The 17,643-nt window shown below is 41.3% G+C and overlaps 1 protein-coding gene across 2 annotated transcripts in view; it reads left to right on the forward strand.

Annotated features, from left to right (window-relative positions):
- The window catches only part of TMEM212 (transmembrane protein 212), a 48,190-nt gene extending 41,417 nt beyond the window's left edge, over window positions 1-6,773 (forward strand). The window contains exon 4 of one of the 2 annotated variants that reach the window (XM_047874314.1): window positions 6,235-6,773. In XM_047874314.1, the coding sequence (XP_047730270.1) occupies window positions 6,235-6,249 (15 nt within the window). In that variant the 3' untranslated portion in view covers window positions 6,250-6,773. Of the gene's footprint in view, window positions 1-5,117; window positions 5,279-6,234 lie in introns of those variants that run through there. The other variant, XM_047874313.1, reaches the window with a different exon arrangement.
- The last annotated feature ends 10,870 nt before the right edge of the window (window positions 6,774-17,643 follow it).

The following is a 17,643-nucleotide window of genomic DNA, read 5'->3' on the forward strand; positions in this document are numbered from 1 at the left end:
CTGAGCCACACCTTTTGGAGAGTGTATTCAGTTTTACAGACTCCGAGTGGCTTTGCATAGGCATGCATTTTGTGGACAGTCTTTCTTAGGTTTCTCACAGACAAAAATTAACTCACATATCAGAAATGGAAGCTATTTTTTCCGGGATATTTTCATTTCATTTAATCAGCAAGACGATGCCAAGGGTGATAGCAACTTGCTAAGAGAGGAAATGAGAAGGAAGTGTCTATTGTGATGTATTAAAATAAGCTTGATATTTTGTCAAAGCAGAAGAAATAGATGAGGCAGTAACCTGAAAACTGCCTTTTGTCAGTTTTTATTTTATAATCATTGTATCCACATATTTTCCTTTTGACAGTCAGTTTAATCTTTTAATATAAAATATCCTACTAGGGTTTTTTTTTTCCTTGCTCCTTACTTTTAATCTAAAATATTATTATGGGGACACTGGGGTGGCTCCGTAGTTAAGTACCTGACTTCTGCTCCAGTCAAGATCTCACAATTCGTGGGTTCAAGCCCCGCGTCAGGCTCTGTGCTGACAGCTCAGAGCCTGGAGCCTGCTTCAGATACTGTGTCTCCCACTCTCTCTGCCCCTCCCCTGATCATGCTCTGTCTCCTCTCTCTCTCTCTCTCTCTCTCCCTCTCTCTCACTCTCTCAAAGATACATAAACATTAAAAAAAATTTTTTAATGTTATTATTATGAATATATTTTTCAACAAACTTTAAATGCTGTATTTAAAACAAATAAGATATATATTTAAACCACAGAAGAAAGTTTTGCTTTCTAAAAGAGCAGAAACTTGAGCAGAAGTCAGAAACCTCCATTCTCTATAATCATATGGTGCCAATATGTGAGCACAAAGCCATTTAGGGAGGTAACAATGTTGGCTGGACACTTTGCATTGTATTAATTAACGAAGAGAATATGCAGTGGCTGTTACTGGGCACCTGAGTTCATTCCCCCAGGAAAGAAGAGAGAGACCCACAAGCAAAGTAATAGGGTGACATACAATCAAGGCTATGAGGATTGAGGAATGACACAACGTCACTTCCCTCCCAAACAGGCCCTACCAGCCAGCAGGGACAGTGGGTAAGGCAGCAGTTCACCCCTGCACACATCAGTAGTGGTGGACTTGAGCTTCCTCATCTCTAACACCACAGGGCTTGGCCAGCCACGTCCAAAGACCTTTCCAGATCGGTCTCGGTCTGTGATTTTCAAATAAAACTTTATTCCATTGGGGAAGATTAACACTCAGAAGGGAGGACTGTCAGCAACCAGGGGTGGCTCTTCACCTGTCCTAAGCCATGTTGATGTGTCGCTGGGGTACCCCACATAGCCTTTACCCTGCTAGCTCCAGAAGGAATATACACCAGGGACACCTGGGTGGCTCAGTCAGTTAAGTGTCCAACCTCGACTCAGGTCATGATCTCACAGTTCGTGGGTTCGAGCCCTGCACTGGGCTCTGTGCTGACAGCTTGGAGCCTGGAGCCTGCCTCAGACTCTGTGTCTCCCTCTCTTTCTGCCCCTACCCTGCTGTCTCTCTCTCTCTCTCTCTCTCTCAAGAATAAAATAAACATTAAATTTTTTTTAAAAAAGAAGGAATATGCACTAGCAATATTATCCAATCAAGATGGATATGAGAGTTGTCACAGATTTATAGATCGCTTTAACCACTTTGGGAAAACAACTTTCTCTGCTCAGTATTCGGTCTGCCATATCAAACCAACCAGAATTATCTTGTTGGTTGTCTTTTTTTATGATTCAGGTAAAAGTAATATATCGTGTTACATTAACTTTAGGTGTATGATATAATGTTTCAGCAATACTATGTATTTTCTCAGTGCTCATCAGGATAAGTGTACTCTTTGTGCACTTGATCCCCTGTATTTATTTCACCCATTCCCCTACCCACCTTCCCCCTGGCAAGCCACCAGGCAGCCACCAGTTTGTTCTTGTGTTTAAAAGTCTGTTTTTCCATTTGTCCCTTTTTTAAATTTGTTTGTTCGTTTTGTTTCTTAAACCCAACATAGGAGTGAAATTGTATGGTATGCGACTTTCTCTGATTGATCTATTTCACTTGGCATTATACCCTCTAGATCAATCTGTGTAGTTGCAGAACTTAACCATTGTTTTACCAAATAAGTAAGGAGTTTTAAACTCCAGTTGATGTGCAAAAAGGTTGTTCCAAATGTTTTCCTTCTCTTATTTCATATAACTAACCTAGTGTCATGGATAAGAAAGAAAGCTGCTAGTTAAAGCAATAGAATTGCTAAGCACTGGATGGTAATTAGTACCTATCTGACAAGAGGAGTATCTTGTGTTCACTAGTATATGACTTCCCTCCTATTACTTGTTGAGGAATCTGATTCCAAAGCCCTAAATACAACACTCATTATTTATACTTGCCCCTCAACATTTAGTGAACGTATATTATTTGCCATATACCATGCTAAAAGCTGAAGGGTAGAGACAGAAGGATAAGCAAGACATATTCTGGTCCCCCATTGACTTACAGGGACTGAGGGGAAATGTCACCTGCACCAGAAGGACCAGGAGCCCACATGAGGAATAATGAGATTTGAATTAGGTAGTGTTAGTGGATATGGAGAAGAGGTGAAACATTTGAAAGATATTTAGAAGGTAGGATCAACAGAACTTATCAGTTAGCATGAGGAATAAGGGAAGAGCTCAGGAAGATGCCAAGGGGTTTCTTTTTTTTTTTTAATTTTTCTTTAATGTTTATTTTTCTTTTTGAAAGAGAGAGAGAGAGAAAGCGTGAGCAGGGGAGAAGTGGAGAGAGAGGGAGACACAGAATCTGAAGCAGGCTCCAGGCTCTGAGCTGTGAGCATAGAGCCCAATGAGGGGCTCAAACTCACACACCATGAGATCATGACCTGAACCAAAGTCGGATACTTAGACTGAGTATCTGAGCCACCCAGGCACCCCATGGGATTTCTTGACCATGAGAGACAAGACAGTCCTTGGATTTAATGGGTGAGTCCTACTTTTATCACTTAGGGTTTCATAGCCCGTCATTAATAAAAAGCCATTTTAAGAACCTAATAGAAGGGATCAAAAGGACTTCTTCCTGGGGTTCAACTCAATGAGGTACTGAAGCTTGCCACTGGACACTCCATGGCTTTAGTTGGTTACATACCAGATCCAAATGATGCCTTGCTTTGAGTTCATAATAAACCTAGTGCTGAAGAACACGGGCTATAAAAACAGTTTCAATCTAGGCCATATTTAACAACTTATCTCTTCGTTTCTTCTACTGACACTCTTATGGCAAAGGCTGCCAATGAGCAACCTGTACATAGCCAAGCCCAATGGAGTCTTTTCAATCCACGTTTTCCTTGACCTCTTCACAACCTTTGAAACTATTGACCACTTTCTCCATGAAATCCTCTCCCCTCTGACTTCCATGGACCATTTGCTTTGGTTTTCTTCCTTTCTCCTTGGTTTTTCCTTTTCAATCTCTCTGATGGCTCCATTGCTCTGCTGAATCCTTAAAGGCTGGTGACTTCAGTTATCACCTTTGGGCTGATACCTTACACATCCATGTCTATAGCCCAGTTCCTTCTCCTCCTCTAATGAGTTCCACATCTGACTATTTTCTGGACACTCTCCTGGGGGTCTCACAGACACATCAAACTCAAGATGTTTATAATGGCGCTGATCATCTCCTTGTCCCCAACACCTGCTCTTCTTCCTTTAAATCCAGCTCAGTTGCCAGCAGTCCTGGTGACACTCAGGACAAGCCTGAGACTTGGAATCATCCTTGACTCCTCCCACCTGAGCTGATCACCATATCCTGGCAGCTACACCCCTTATTCACTGTGTCCCCCTTTCTCTGTACTGATCAAATGGCCCTGGTCCAGCCCTCCATCTTCTCTCACTCAGACATCTTTGCTTCCAATCTTGTCTTTCTTGAGAAGTATCCTCCACACAGGCTCTAGACTGAACCTTCTGAAGTTCCAATGTGCTCTTGTTACTTTCCCGCTTTACATCCTTCCGTGACTCCCCTTCACACTCAAGATACAGCCACGCTCCTCTATGTGACATTCATGTGTGTGTAGCTCCTTTCCAAGAATATGTGTTCCTTGAGAATGGAGACTGACTAAAGTGAGCTAAATGGTGGGACTGGGAGGATGAGACTCAGAAGACAGGAGAGTAGCAGGTTGCAATACTAGATGCCACGTTTACGTATTCCTAGCCAGAGCTAAAATCTTACCTCACTCTATGTCAGGAATATTTCAAATTTAAAAGCAATTCACACAACATGCAGGAATTTACTGTGGTCATGGACTCCAAAACAGAGCTCCAGGAAGGAATACAGAGGAAAAGTAGATATGAACTTCCATACCAAGGAAAAGTGCCTTATTGAAGAATTGCTTTCAGCATTATTTATGGTATGTGGAGATCCTGAGAAGTCATGGTACTTTTGAAGTCAGACAGTTTGAGGTATAATTGTTTCCTCTGTCACCTACCATCTGAGTAGCCTTGAGCAAATCAATATTGAACCTCTTTGAGCCCTAGAGATAACACTACCCCACATGTTGCAAAGTGAAATGGTATAAATTACTACAAAGACCCTTACACGGACTTGGCCCTTGATAGTTGCTCAAGAAATGTTTGCTTTCTTCCTCTTACTTCTAATCAAATTTAAATTCTTGGCTCTCATTCAAAGATTTTAGAAAGAACCCTTTAACCTTCTGTTAATTTTCAAAATGCCCCAAGCCAATCCAAACCAGACAAAACAAATAACAAATGACCAAAAAAGATATTCAACAGAGAGATTCCTCACTTCCTTAGACAGTCCCTGCCCACAAAAGTAATGGTTCTTCTGAACTGTTTTATGCTTATGCCAGATATTTTATTACACATATATTTCTTTTTTATATCTTTCTGCCATCCCCCTTCACCAATATCACCAATATTGTTCTCTCTGGTGATTCCTTTTAAATCCTTAAGTGGTACCATGGTGCTGTTACTTGAGTCATCCTTCATTGGGTTCCTGTGACATAAAAAAGGCTAAATTAAATGTCAGAAGTGACACTCTATTTTCTTTGATAAATTGTAGAAATAAACACTACTTTATTTTTTTTCTTCTAGGGTCAAAAGAATGGACAATAAATTTGAAGCAGTGTTCCTCTTAAATTTGTTATATTTGTGGCCATTATTTTGAAATACAAAATAATTTTCATCTTCAAACAGTTTTTTCTGTGTTCTTATAAAATAAAAGTTGAGATAATTGTACATTTATGCCCTTTAGATTATCAACCTTGTTTTTTTCTGATTACATATTATGATTTTTAAAATGGAAATTTTATCATCATTGTCATAAAAATTTTTTAATCTGAAATACAAATTTCCAGTGAATGAATGTTTTCTTTAAATTCCTTTTGTCCCTGTTTAGTGTTTCATTAAACTATAATTCTATCTTACCTAAATGAAGCAACCATTTTGCTCAGCATTTCTTCATTGCCATTACCAAAGCAACTGTAGATCTTCAAACACAATTAAAACATAGAATAGTAGCCATAATGAGAAGGGTCTCCTGCGAGGGGAGAATGAGCCCCCCTCCTCGCTTCTCTATAAGTTGTCTATGGCACTCGTGACAGTTTAATAGTCAGAAGGGACCATAGCTGGGGCGCCTTGGTGGCTCAATCTATTAAGCATCAACTCTTGATTTTGGGTCAGGTCATGATCTCACGGCTCATGAGTTCAAGCCCCTCATCGGGCTCTGTGCTGACAGTGTGGAGCCTGTTTGGGATTTTCTCTCTCTCCCTCTCTCTCTGGCCCTCCCCCACTTGTACTCTCTGTCTCTCAAAATAAATTAATTTAAAAAAATAAAATAAAATAAGAAGGGACCATAGCTGTCCTTTTGGCCAACTTTTCACAAATGTCCCAAGGTCTAAATGCCCCTGACAGCTCAACCATTCCCAAGAGGCAACCCCATTCAGCAGTTGAGTGGCTCTCAATTGAGAAGGCACAGCTTATTTGGGTGGCTGTAAGAGGTCTTGGGGCACCTGGCTGACTCAGTCAGTAGAGCATGCAACTCTGGATCCTGGGGTTGTGAGTTCGAGCCCCACATTGGGTATAGAGATTAGTCAACAATAAAATCATTTTTAAAAAATGTAAAAGGTCTCTTCTAATCTGGCCAAAGATTTGCTTCTTATATTCTCTATGTCATATATTCTTACATGTCTCTATGTCTCTATGCCCACAGGTCTTAATAATATAGCACAGTGGTTCTCAAATGTGATTCCTATGCCAGCAACAGCATCATCACTGGGAACTTGTATGAACTGAAAATTTGGGAGCTGGGTCCCAACGGTCTGCGTTGGGAAACCCTCCTCCAGGTGATTCTGATGCATGCTGAAGTTTGAGAAGCACCCGTGGAGCGTAATGGAAAGCAGGCAGGACTTCAGAATGAAAAACACCAGGATTCAGATCCTAGCCCTCTGGTCAGTTTAGGTAGGTAATGGGCTCGGTTCCTCCCTGGTCAAATGGAACTGATGAGGAGAGCTGATTCCTAGGCTTGTTGAGAGAATTCAGTGACACTATCTAGGTAAACCACATAGCAGAAAATCAAACACAAGAACAAAAACAGTGTCTAGTGTTGTTGATTCATTCAACACATTTATTAGATGCCTTTGAATATCAGTGTCTACGGAGTCCATTAATTTGAGAATGCACAAGTACAGAGTGAAAATTTTAGACGTAACATTAAAAAATTTTTTAATGTTTATTTATTTTTGAGAGAGAGCCAGAGCGTGAGTGGGAGAAGGGCGGAAAGAGAGGGAGACACAGAATCCGAAGCAGGCTCCAGGCTCTGAGCTGTCAGCACAGAGTCTGATGTGGGGCTCGAACCCGCCGACCACAAGATCATGACCTTACCTGAATAGACATAACATTTTAGACATATCATGGAAAAATATGATATTTAGAGAAGCTAAACAACATGTTCCAGAAGACACAACTGAATTGCTGGTGTCTGGAAGTCCTCTAGGTACCACTCAGACCTCAGCTCTGCAATCAACACATGTTCCTCTGTCACCTAAGAACCTATAAGACGTCTAGCTCTGGGCCTGGGACTTATCCGTATAGAGCCTGAATTAATTTTAATATTATTTGAACATTTTGAGCCAGGACTGAGTGCCCTGGCTATTTATTTATTTACTTCCATTCTACTTTCTTATTTGCATCCGTCTCTGTTTTGAAAGGGTTTAAGGTGACTTTTGGGCATTTTATCAAGAATTAAAGTTTCAGCTGCTATGGCACCAACCGTGGGGCCAGTGAGGTCCAGTGATTGCTTCCTGGAACTTTGGTGCTCAGCACCAAAGATCCCAAACACAGTTCTAAAGATCCCAAACTGATACACAAGTGAAAGAGTCTAATACCCACAGCACAGTTCTAAAGATCCCAAACTGATACACAAGTGAAAGAGTCTAATACCAAGTGCTTTAGGCTGACTGGAATCCCATGTAGAATGTGTTAAAAATTATATTCAGTTCTCAAGAAATATGTGGGGGTTATTTCTTGCCCTTGCTTTCACAAAGAAATGAGCAGACATTTTACTATGCCCTTGCCTGGGAGAACTAAATTTTTGGTTCATGCTCACCATCACATGCCAAAAAAAAGGCTGCTTTACAGGCCTTCCGGAAGGAATAAGGCACCTTTACTTTAAAACAGCCTGTTTCCAGTTTTGTGTGGCTGATAATATTACTGGACTAGTGACAGAGGCCAAGGCAAGAAAATAGGCTGGGTTACTTATAACTCTTTGAATGTGGACACATCAGCTTGTGGGAAGGAAACTATTTAAAATGGGGCTTAGGGAAAGGGGGGAAAAATCCCCTTTCCCCATATGAGATTCTTCCACAGTGTTGTCATGCAATCTTGAAAACCTCCATAGAACAGTGGATCACTCTCATTGGATATATGCAAATTATCTGAGACCCAGTGGTTTCCTGCCAGGCAAAAACTTATAATAACAGAGCAAGAATGCAATCTGAGCCCTTGCTTTCTGCAATCCCTGAAAGAACAGAGTCGTTCTTGACAGGGCAATTTCAGCCCTTGACATTCCAGGAAATAGCTTAATAATGTCATTTAGGCTGGGGTTGTAACCAATCCTAAGACATGGAGACACAAATGCCATATGTAAGATTTAAAATATGGGTTCAGGGACCATTATTCATTTTCACAGAGAGTTTAACAACAAAACACCGCCACAACAAAAACTAATCCATGCATCCTAATTAAATTTAGCATTGTCCCCACTAATTAAACCCAAATGAGGAAACGGAAGGGTTCCTGTCCAGAAATTTCAGACACATCCTGAAGACTATTTCTTTTCCATTGACTTTCCTAGGTACTAGGACCATGTCATGTCCAGGATGTGGTAACCAAACAAAACTGTTTTTTGATCATTAATATATGTCCAGAAGTGAACCCCATCTTGGGGCCTCACAGGCCTTTATGAGACACGCTGGCCTTTACATTTCAATGTGTTTCATTTTCTCTGGGTGCTGTACAGCTGAAAAAGGTTACAAGACTCAGGTTAAAAGTCAGGAAGTAGATCAGGGCCCCATACTATGACATCACTTTCTTGCAATGCAATGATGCAATGACATTTCCTGCAGGAAAATGATTAGAGTTGACAGGCAGCCTCAGTTCCCTGCAGTGGAAGGTGTCGGGCCTCCCTCACTCCAGCTCCTGCCTCCCTCCCTCCTGTCCCTTGTCTGGGGCTTCTCAGAGGCCAGAGAGAAAGAGAGACAGACCCAAGCCACTTCCATTTTGTGAAAATCCTGATATATTTAAAATGAAGGTGTGTTAGAATTTAGCTACACAACTTGTGGAATATATTAATTGTTAAAGCAATTGACATTTTTAAACAAAATATATATACTTTTGCCATTTACAAAACAGTTTCTAGATCTATTATTAAAGGTGACATAGGGGCACCTGGGTGGCTCAGGTAGTTGAGCGTCTGACTTCTGATCTCAGTCAGGTCATGATCTCAGGGTCATGGAATTGAAGCCCACATCAGGCTCTGCACTGAGCGTGGAACCTTCTTGAAATTCTCTCTCTTTTTTCTCTCTCTCTCTCCCCTCTGTCCCTCTGTCCCTCTCCCTCTCTCTCTCTCTCTCTCTCAAATTAAAAATTAAAAAAAAAAATTTTTTTAAGTGACATATAGGCAGAGCCACAAGGGCACATGCTGGCCAAAGGGAAGAGCAGGGATTAAAATTGACTCACTCTCTGATCATCAACCCATGCTTGCTGGAGCGGTACGAGATCTTTTCCTGATTTACACAAATGTCTCCCCACTCGCAATAGGACGTTTTGTAACAGACACAGGTTTAAGTTGAATGACGAGTCATTCTTCTGCTTTCAGTCCCCGGTGTCTCTATACCTGTAGGTGTAACATCTTTCAGGGGCATCTCCAGAAGTGTACATTTTAGGACCTGCTTGATTATGAATGCTAGGCCAGTGAGTCTCCTGCCAGAATCACCCCAGCATGTAGAGAGCCTTTTGGGGGGACTTATAAACAAGTGCTGCTCGTGAGCCCCCACAGGCTGTGTGGGGCACATGGCTTGGTGAGTAGAGGCTCTGAGCAAGGCTTCGCCCTGGCTAGGTACTTTTATGTTCAAATTGTTGTACTGTAATGGCATTAATGGCCCTCAATATGGTGGACGCTGCTCTCAACTCCATACTCAGACAGAACTGCCCGGGCCCTTAACACCAATTTAGAGACCCGAATCAAGGCAAGAAGAATCTAAGGGCTGGCACCAATACTGGGACTCCACATCAAACTGTCCTTGTTTGTCCATCTGTGGCCTCGTAACTCGGTTCCTGGATTTCTGCCTCTGTGTGAGCTCTAGTGGCTGGGTGCCTGGTGAGTGCTGCCTGGGACTAAGCGTTGATTCCCTTGATTTACCTTACCATGCCTCTTCTGGAGACCTCAGGTCTGCCCCCATAAACAACAGAATGAGGACTCCAGACTTAGAAGCTTCTGTCATTTTTCTCCTGCTTGTCACCCTGCTTTGGGATCCTCTCAGGAGTTAATGGCATCTGCCGAGCAATGACTGCAGCTATGACGAGAGAACAGCTTCCTGGCACATCTTTTGTCTGTTTCAAAACAAAACTAAGGCTAAGGCACTTTTATGTCAGAAGAGAGTCAGCAGAAGTTTCTACTCCAAAAAAAAAAAAAAAAAGGTTATGACTTCAGAAATGTAAAGTCTTAGGATCCCTGATGGATTTACATGCTGGAAGCAATGTTTCTAGATAATGCACTGGGTTTGCCAGACAGGTTTAAGCTCTCTGTGGCAGTTGGATGGATACGTGTCAGGGATGCTATGAGGCACGGCTTACACAGAGCTCAAAAATTGGGAGTGCATCTATAAATCATGACACAGTAACTGGATAGAGCTTGCAGTGACAATATACTAGCTCTGGAAAAATTAGCAAATATCTCAAGGGCTAATGCATTTCTTTAGGATGAGTCAAAACACAAGCAGAGTTGTCACTCCTTTCCTTCACTACCCTCTGGGTGTTCTCTCAAAGGTGTAGGTCTTCATGAGTAACTGTTTCCACAGTCTCTCAAAGTATCAGTGGCTACAACCCGGGAAGCATGACATGCCTAGAAGGACTATAAAACTTAGATCACGGGCAAGAATGTAAAATGTCCGACATTACTGGGTTTTGATTACTGTGCCAAATTTGCATTCTTACGCTATCTAATCACTCCTGTGAAGGAAATTCATTATTTCCTAGAGTTGAACTTACGAGGAAAAAAAGAATTTATTTTACATTTGGTATTTTTGTAAAGTCACAAGTTCTGGAGCCTGTATTTTTCACCATTTGAGTAACCCTTCTGCTTGCCCATACGTGTTGAAAGTGTCATTTAACCTGAATACACAGATCAGACTTGCTGAAGACTTTACCCTTTCACCTTGCTGTAGGCAACAAGAAAGATCAAAGCTTCCTGTATGTTTTAGGGATGACCCCTTCTTTGTTCCGAACACTTTTCACATCTCCTGTTTGTGGAAGCTTCTGCAAAGACTGATTATTTCTCCATTCCATAAATCTGCTTATTATAAGCAAGACTGCCATTGCCCATTTGGCCTCTTAGAAGAAGGAATTTACTGATGTGGACAGATACTTTATCATAGCTTTTTAAAATCATAGTATTTAAGGGTACCTGGGTGGCTCAGTTGGTTAAGCCTCTGACTTCGGCTCAGGTCATGATCTCACGATTCGTGAGTTCAAGCCCCGCAATGGGCTCTGTGCTGACAGCTCAGGGCCTGGAGCCTGCTTCGGATTCTGTGCCTCCCTCTCTCTGCCCCTTCCCCACTCATGCTCTGTCTCTCTGTCTCTCTGTCTCTCTCTTTGTCTCCCAAAAATAAACATTAAAAAAATTAAAATCGAATTTCCTTATAAAAAAATTAAAATCATAGTATTTAAAACACATATTTTAGGAAAAAGAATGGTCAGAATTAGATTTTTTTAAGTATTTATAATCAATATGCTATAATGATAAGGCTGAGATACAACAAGGAAAAAACTCATCTGTTGTCAATTCTGCCATGAAATAACCAAATGACTGACATACTTTATGTATTTTATTTCTACTTTAAATGACCTTAATTTATTTGTTAATTCATTAGTTCTTTTTGGCTGGAGTAGAATATAAAATGAACCATGATATATTATTTCATTTAGTTCGTTAATTTATTACTGATTAAGAATACATAAAGTGACTACCAGAGGACAAGGGACAATGACTTGTAGATTGAAATCTTCTAGTTCACAAAACAGAGATGATACAGAAATAAACACCATGAAGGTTACACGGGTTCAATACTTTCCAGGCTAAGGGCTGAAAAGCAAATCTTTTCACCTTTTTTGGTCTTAGTTTTCTCGTCTATAAAACAAAGGAGCCAAAATTAATCGTATGGTCCCTTTAGCTCTAAAATTCTGGGACTAGGGGCACCTGGGTAGCCTAATCAGTTATGTGTCCAATTCTGGATTTTGGCTCAGGTCATGATCTCACAGTTGGTGAGATCAAGCCTAGCATTGGGTTCTGTGCTGACAGCAAGGGATTCTCCCTCCTTCTCTCTCTGCCCCTCCCCCACTCATGCTCTCTCTCCCTCTTTCAAAAATATATAAACATTTTTTAAAAAACTAAAAGAAATACATGCCAGTGCTAAAAGCAAATTTAAGGGGTCCCTGAGTGGCTCAGTCAGTTTAAGCTTCCAACTTCCGCTCAGGTCATGATCTCACGGTTCATGGGTTCAAGTTCTGCATCAAGTTCTGTGCTGACAGCTCAGAGCCTGGAGCCTGCTTCCAATCCTGTGTCTCCCTCTCTCTCTGCCCCTCCCCCACTTTCACCCTGTCTCTGTCTCTCTCTCTCTCTCTCTCAAAAATAAATAAACATTAAAAAAAAAAACTTAAAATGTTCAAACTCTCACAAGCTTTGTTTGTCAAATATCATAAAGAAGGTAAGCTCAAATCTGATTTACGACCACTGATGGGGAGGTGGACGCTATTACAGATATGGTGATCAATGAGAGGAAAAATATGGAGTTTGGCCAGAAGTAGGAGAAAATATCTCAGTGGAATAGACACACTGGGAGGGAGGGAGCCACAGCAGAGAGCTGAACAGCAAGACTGGGCTGAGTGCACTGCAAGTCTCAGATCAATCAATCAACAAGGATTTTATTCTGCTCAGGTTACTTTATTTGTTAAGGGATTCTTAAGGGGGCGCCTGAGATAACATGGCCAAGGATTATAAGCCATACTAAGTATAGAAGACTGTAAAAATATCTTAGCATCTAGCTCTATAAGACCAGTGGAAGAAGGACATCTGTAAGTAAAGAGGGCTTAGAAAATATTTTAAGAATGCTCTGAGGTTCAGCTTCAAACGGAGGGTCCTGGCTAAGGATTGTGAAGAAATAGCAGTTACAGACAGCCAGTGGATGATAACCAAAATGGAGTTACTCTCTCTCTAAGCAAAGACTGCGGACAACCACTATTTGGGGAGGATATTACCAAACTGTTGCAAGCAATTACTTTGGCTGCCAACCAAGGAAGCATCTTCACATGTCCTCAAGACATAAATGACACTTTAGTGACGTAGATAGATTGCCCGCACGACTCATTTCTCTCAGAGATAGAAAAATATGTGATGCCCTATAATGCTGTGTTCTCCACCATAATGAGAACTAGGTGAAGCCCACTGCATGGCCCTTTTTGCTCTGTTTGCCAGGAAGCTGGAGACAGAATTTAGACTCAATTTCAGGACCTACATTTAAATATCTAACCCACTGTTTTGAAATTTGTAACTTTTCACCTGATCTTTTGGGCTTCCCAATTTTGCTATCTTTGTATCTTTAATTACATGCTGCCTCATTCTTTCATTAATTTCACAGATTATTTATAAAGCATTTACTATGTACCAGGCATCTCAGGAGGGCAGGCGGAATGTGGCTCTGCCTGCCAGGCAGGAGACTCTATCTCTGGCTTATGCTGTGTTTAGCTCTTAGGGCTTGGTGTTTATATTGGGGATACAGTTCAAGCATTTTCCAGATGAACAAGGGTTCTGGGACATATAGCTAGTTTTCCTAATAACTCACTCCATTTCATCTCAGTTAGGAGTGGATTTTTCCCCTGAGGGTCTTTGATCCTACAGCTGCAGACATTCTGGCACCAGGGAGCCTTAGAGGTCAAGGTTCCAGGACACACAGAGGTCAATGAAATCAGGGGACATCTTAGACACCGCTGACAACCAACGGGAGTGAGCACTGTGGCTTCCAAGATGGATGGATGATGTCATTTGTGGTATAAATAAGTGTGTGCTTACCACGCTCAGACTGGGATCCAACAGGTGTGTCCCAGAACAGTGCTGTTTGGAAGAGACCCTCTGAGGAGAAAAGAGTCAATAAACTTCGTGCTTCCCTTAATCTAGGAAGTCTCTTTTTTTATGTCAGACTCCCCAAAATTGAGCATCGTGGAGTACTTCAACTTGAATCTCAGTTTCCCCGTCTGTAGAATAAACGAGCTGGATTTGCTAGGCTTCTAGCCCCTTCTAGCTCTAATCATCTGTCCATTTCTCCTTCCAGCCCTTTGGCTACACTGCTCTGCAAAGATAATCATCATTATCACTCTCTTCAAAAGCAATAAAACGCAATATGCAAATACAATGATAACACCTGTTTAATGGCAACACTGAAGGGCAAGCTTGAGACGTATTGAAAGATTGAGTTATAGCAAAAACTTGCTAGGTATGGTTGCTTTTCAAGATCATTTCCTTCATAGCGTATCCAAGGCAAATGGTTTACACCACGTCTTAATATACAGGTATATACGCACCCACACTCACATATTAGTACAGTGATGTATATATAATAAATGTGAAAAGAATCTGAGTAACTTGTGAACTTAGGAAATAGGTTACAAACTTTTTTATTAGTTTACAGACATTTTCATTTCATATCAGTGATTTGTATGTAAAACAAACATCTGGGAGTATAACAGACACAAATAAAAGGAAGACACAGTTTCTGCCCCAAAGAATTTACGATTCAGCAGAAGTACTTAATTTGATATATTTGATATCTGTGATATTTGAAATATGGACGTATGAAAGTTACACATTTATTTACAGTGAAATATCAATAGTGAGTACTACCCACTATGCTAAATGCTGATTGAAAATGGTAACTAAGGTCTCTGTGCTTTATACCCCTATCAGTTGGTTAAAAGGATACTTATTGGGCACCTGGGTGGCTCAATTAGTTAAGCGTCTGACTTTGGCTCAGGTCATCATCTCATGGTTCATGAATTCAAGCCCTGCATCGGACTCTCTGCTGTCAGCACTGAGCCTGCTTCGAATGCTCTGATCCCCCTTTCTCTCTGCCCCTCCCCCTCTCACACACTCTTTTTCTCACAAAAAGTAAGATTTTTTATTTCTTTTTATTTCTTTTTAATTTCTTTAATGTTTATTTATTTTTGAAAGAGAGAGAGACACAGAGCGGGAGCAGGGAAAGAGCAGAGACAGAGGGAGACAAAGAACCCACAGCAGCCTCCAGACTCTGAGCTGTCAGCATAGAGCCCAATGCAGGACTCGAACCCACGAGCTGTGAGATCATGACCTGAGCCGAAGTCGGATGCCCAACCAACTGAGCCACCCAGGTGCCCCAAAGTAAATTTTAAAAAAAAAAAAAGGATTCTTATTCACCCATCCATCCATCCATCCATTCATTCTGCAAACAATTATTAAATGCTTACTATGGCAAAAACACTGTAATAGGCACTTTGGAGGACAGAAGCATGATTTCTTAATGATTGCTGTCTTCAAGGATCTTAAAATTTAGGGACAGTGAGCTAACAAAGCAGAATGGAAAAGAAGCATCAGTAAAGGGCCAGAGAACACTTGGAGGACAGAGTAATTAGTCCCAAAAGTTAGGACAGCTTCCTTAGTGGAGATGGGGCAAGAAAGAATGAAAGACATTTTAATGGTGGAGACAAGGGGGGAATTCATCTTCAGAAAGAGAGATCAGTGAGAACAGAGGCACAGAGGCATGAAAATGAATGCATGCTCTGGGAAGAGCAAGTAGCCTGGTATGGCTGGAGCATGGTGTCCAAAGAGAATAGGGAGAGATGAGGCCAGAAAGTTAGGATAGAGCCAGCACATGGAACACGTGCAATGCCACACTAAACCTACTGATTCTATTCAGCTAACAGTAGGCAGTCAATAAAGGCTGATAAGGATAAGAACAAATAGGAGGTGGATACATACGAGATACCGAACATGTAATTTCCGTAATGAACTACTGCTAAAGAATAATTAAGGAGGGTAGGAAAAAAGGGTCTTCTAAATTAGGAGATTTAGGGGCTGCAGAGCAACAGGAGGAAGTCTTGCTCTTCATGAACACATTCTTTAGATATCAAAGTGAACATTTCTTCCTCATGAAGCCTCCCTTGCACCCTGATTGAACCAGAGCTCTCTGCTGTGGAACCGCAGAGATTCTTGCACTTTTCATTCATAGTACTTCGCAGGGTTTGTAATTATACACTTGCCTGCATTTGATTAATGTGTGTGGCCTTCGTTGGACTACAAGCTCCATAAAGGCAGGGATTTTGTGTTTGTTTTGCCCTTCAATTTTACTGTAGGCTACTCAATATGTCTGACCCAGAGAAGGGACTAAAATATTTGATGAATGAATGAATGAATGAATGGAAAGAAAGAAGGAGGGAAGGAAGGAGAAAGAAAGAAAGAAAGAAAAAGAAAGAAAGAAAGAAAGAGAAATATGGGAATGGACACTGTTGGAGAAGAATACTGAGAAATAATATTTCGGAACTCATAACTAGGTGTGGTGGTTTTAAAATATGGCTGCAAAATTCTTTGACATTGCTCTCACCGAAAGGCGGGCTCTAGGGGCGCCTGGGTGGCTCAGTCGGTTGAGCGTCCGACTTCGGCTCAGGTCACGATCTCACGGTCCGTGAGTTCAAGCTCCGCGTCAGGCTCTGTGCTGACAGCTCAGAGCCTGGAGCCTGTTTCGGATTCTGTGTCTCCCTCTCTCTGACCCTCCCCCATTCATGCTCTGTCTCTCTGTGTCTCAAAAATAAATAAACATTAAAAAAAATTTAAAAAAAAAAAGAAAGGTGGGCTCTATAGCATTTGCCATTGAATCTGAACAGCCTTGTGACAAACAGAATGCAGTGAAGATGAGGGTATCTGATTTCCAAGGCTAGGTTGAAACTACTTGGTTCTCTTAATATGATCGCTCTGGGAGAAGCCAGCTACCATGTAAAAAAATTTGACCACCTTGAGACCACCAGGCTGAAGAATCGACCTTGCTGGACGTTCCAGTTGATATCGTGAACTCATCTCTGCCAAAACATGTGACTCAACCTGTCTTCAACCTTTGGGACCTTCTCATCTGCCAGCTGAGTACCTTTGAGTGACCTTAGTAATTTCTTGGAGAAGCAAAAGAATTGTCCAGCTGAGCCCAGCCTGAATTAGATAGAATCTGTTTGCACAATAAAATGGTTCTCGTTTTATGCCAGTCGATTTGGGATAATTTGTTACTAGCAGTAGTAACTGGCACATCAACCAAAGTCTCAATAGAATCCTCTCCAATCACCGCCCATAGCAGTTGAGGAAACTGAGATCCAGAGAGATTAGCTTGTTTAACCATGTTTCTAAATTGGCAGCGGTAAAAGAGAGGAGGCCTAGGAACTAATCTTCTGACCCTCAGGCCACTGCCTTTTCCTTTCTAATATATGATAATGCATCAAGAAAAACTTCTGTTTGATTATATGCAGGGTGCAGAGAACAACTCTTTGTCATGCCACAATTTTACCCCATTGATGCTTTCTTCCCATTGATAATTAAATGGATTAGTCAAACTCCTTGACATATAAACAAAAAAGCGAACTGTGGCCTCCCTTGTGTGAAGCTTACAAATGTCGATGATGTGTGGACATTTGAATGCAACTACCTCCCAATTAGAGGAAGAAGCATGCTCAAGTATATAAGACACAATAACATTTCTTCTCAAGTTTGTGGCATTCAAACTCTTCGCTGACTAGGTTTTCAAGGCTGTCAGTTCCAAATTCACTGAAAGATCTTTCC

The sequence above is a fragment of the Prionailurus viverrinus genome, chromosome C2 (genome assembly GCF_022837055.1).
Source record: "Prionailurus viverrinus isolate Anna chromosome C2, UM_Priviv_1.0, whole genome shotgun sequence".
Lineage (NCBI taxonomy): Eukaryota > Metazoa > Chordata > Mammalia > Carnivora > Felidae > Prionailurus > Prionailurus viverrinus.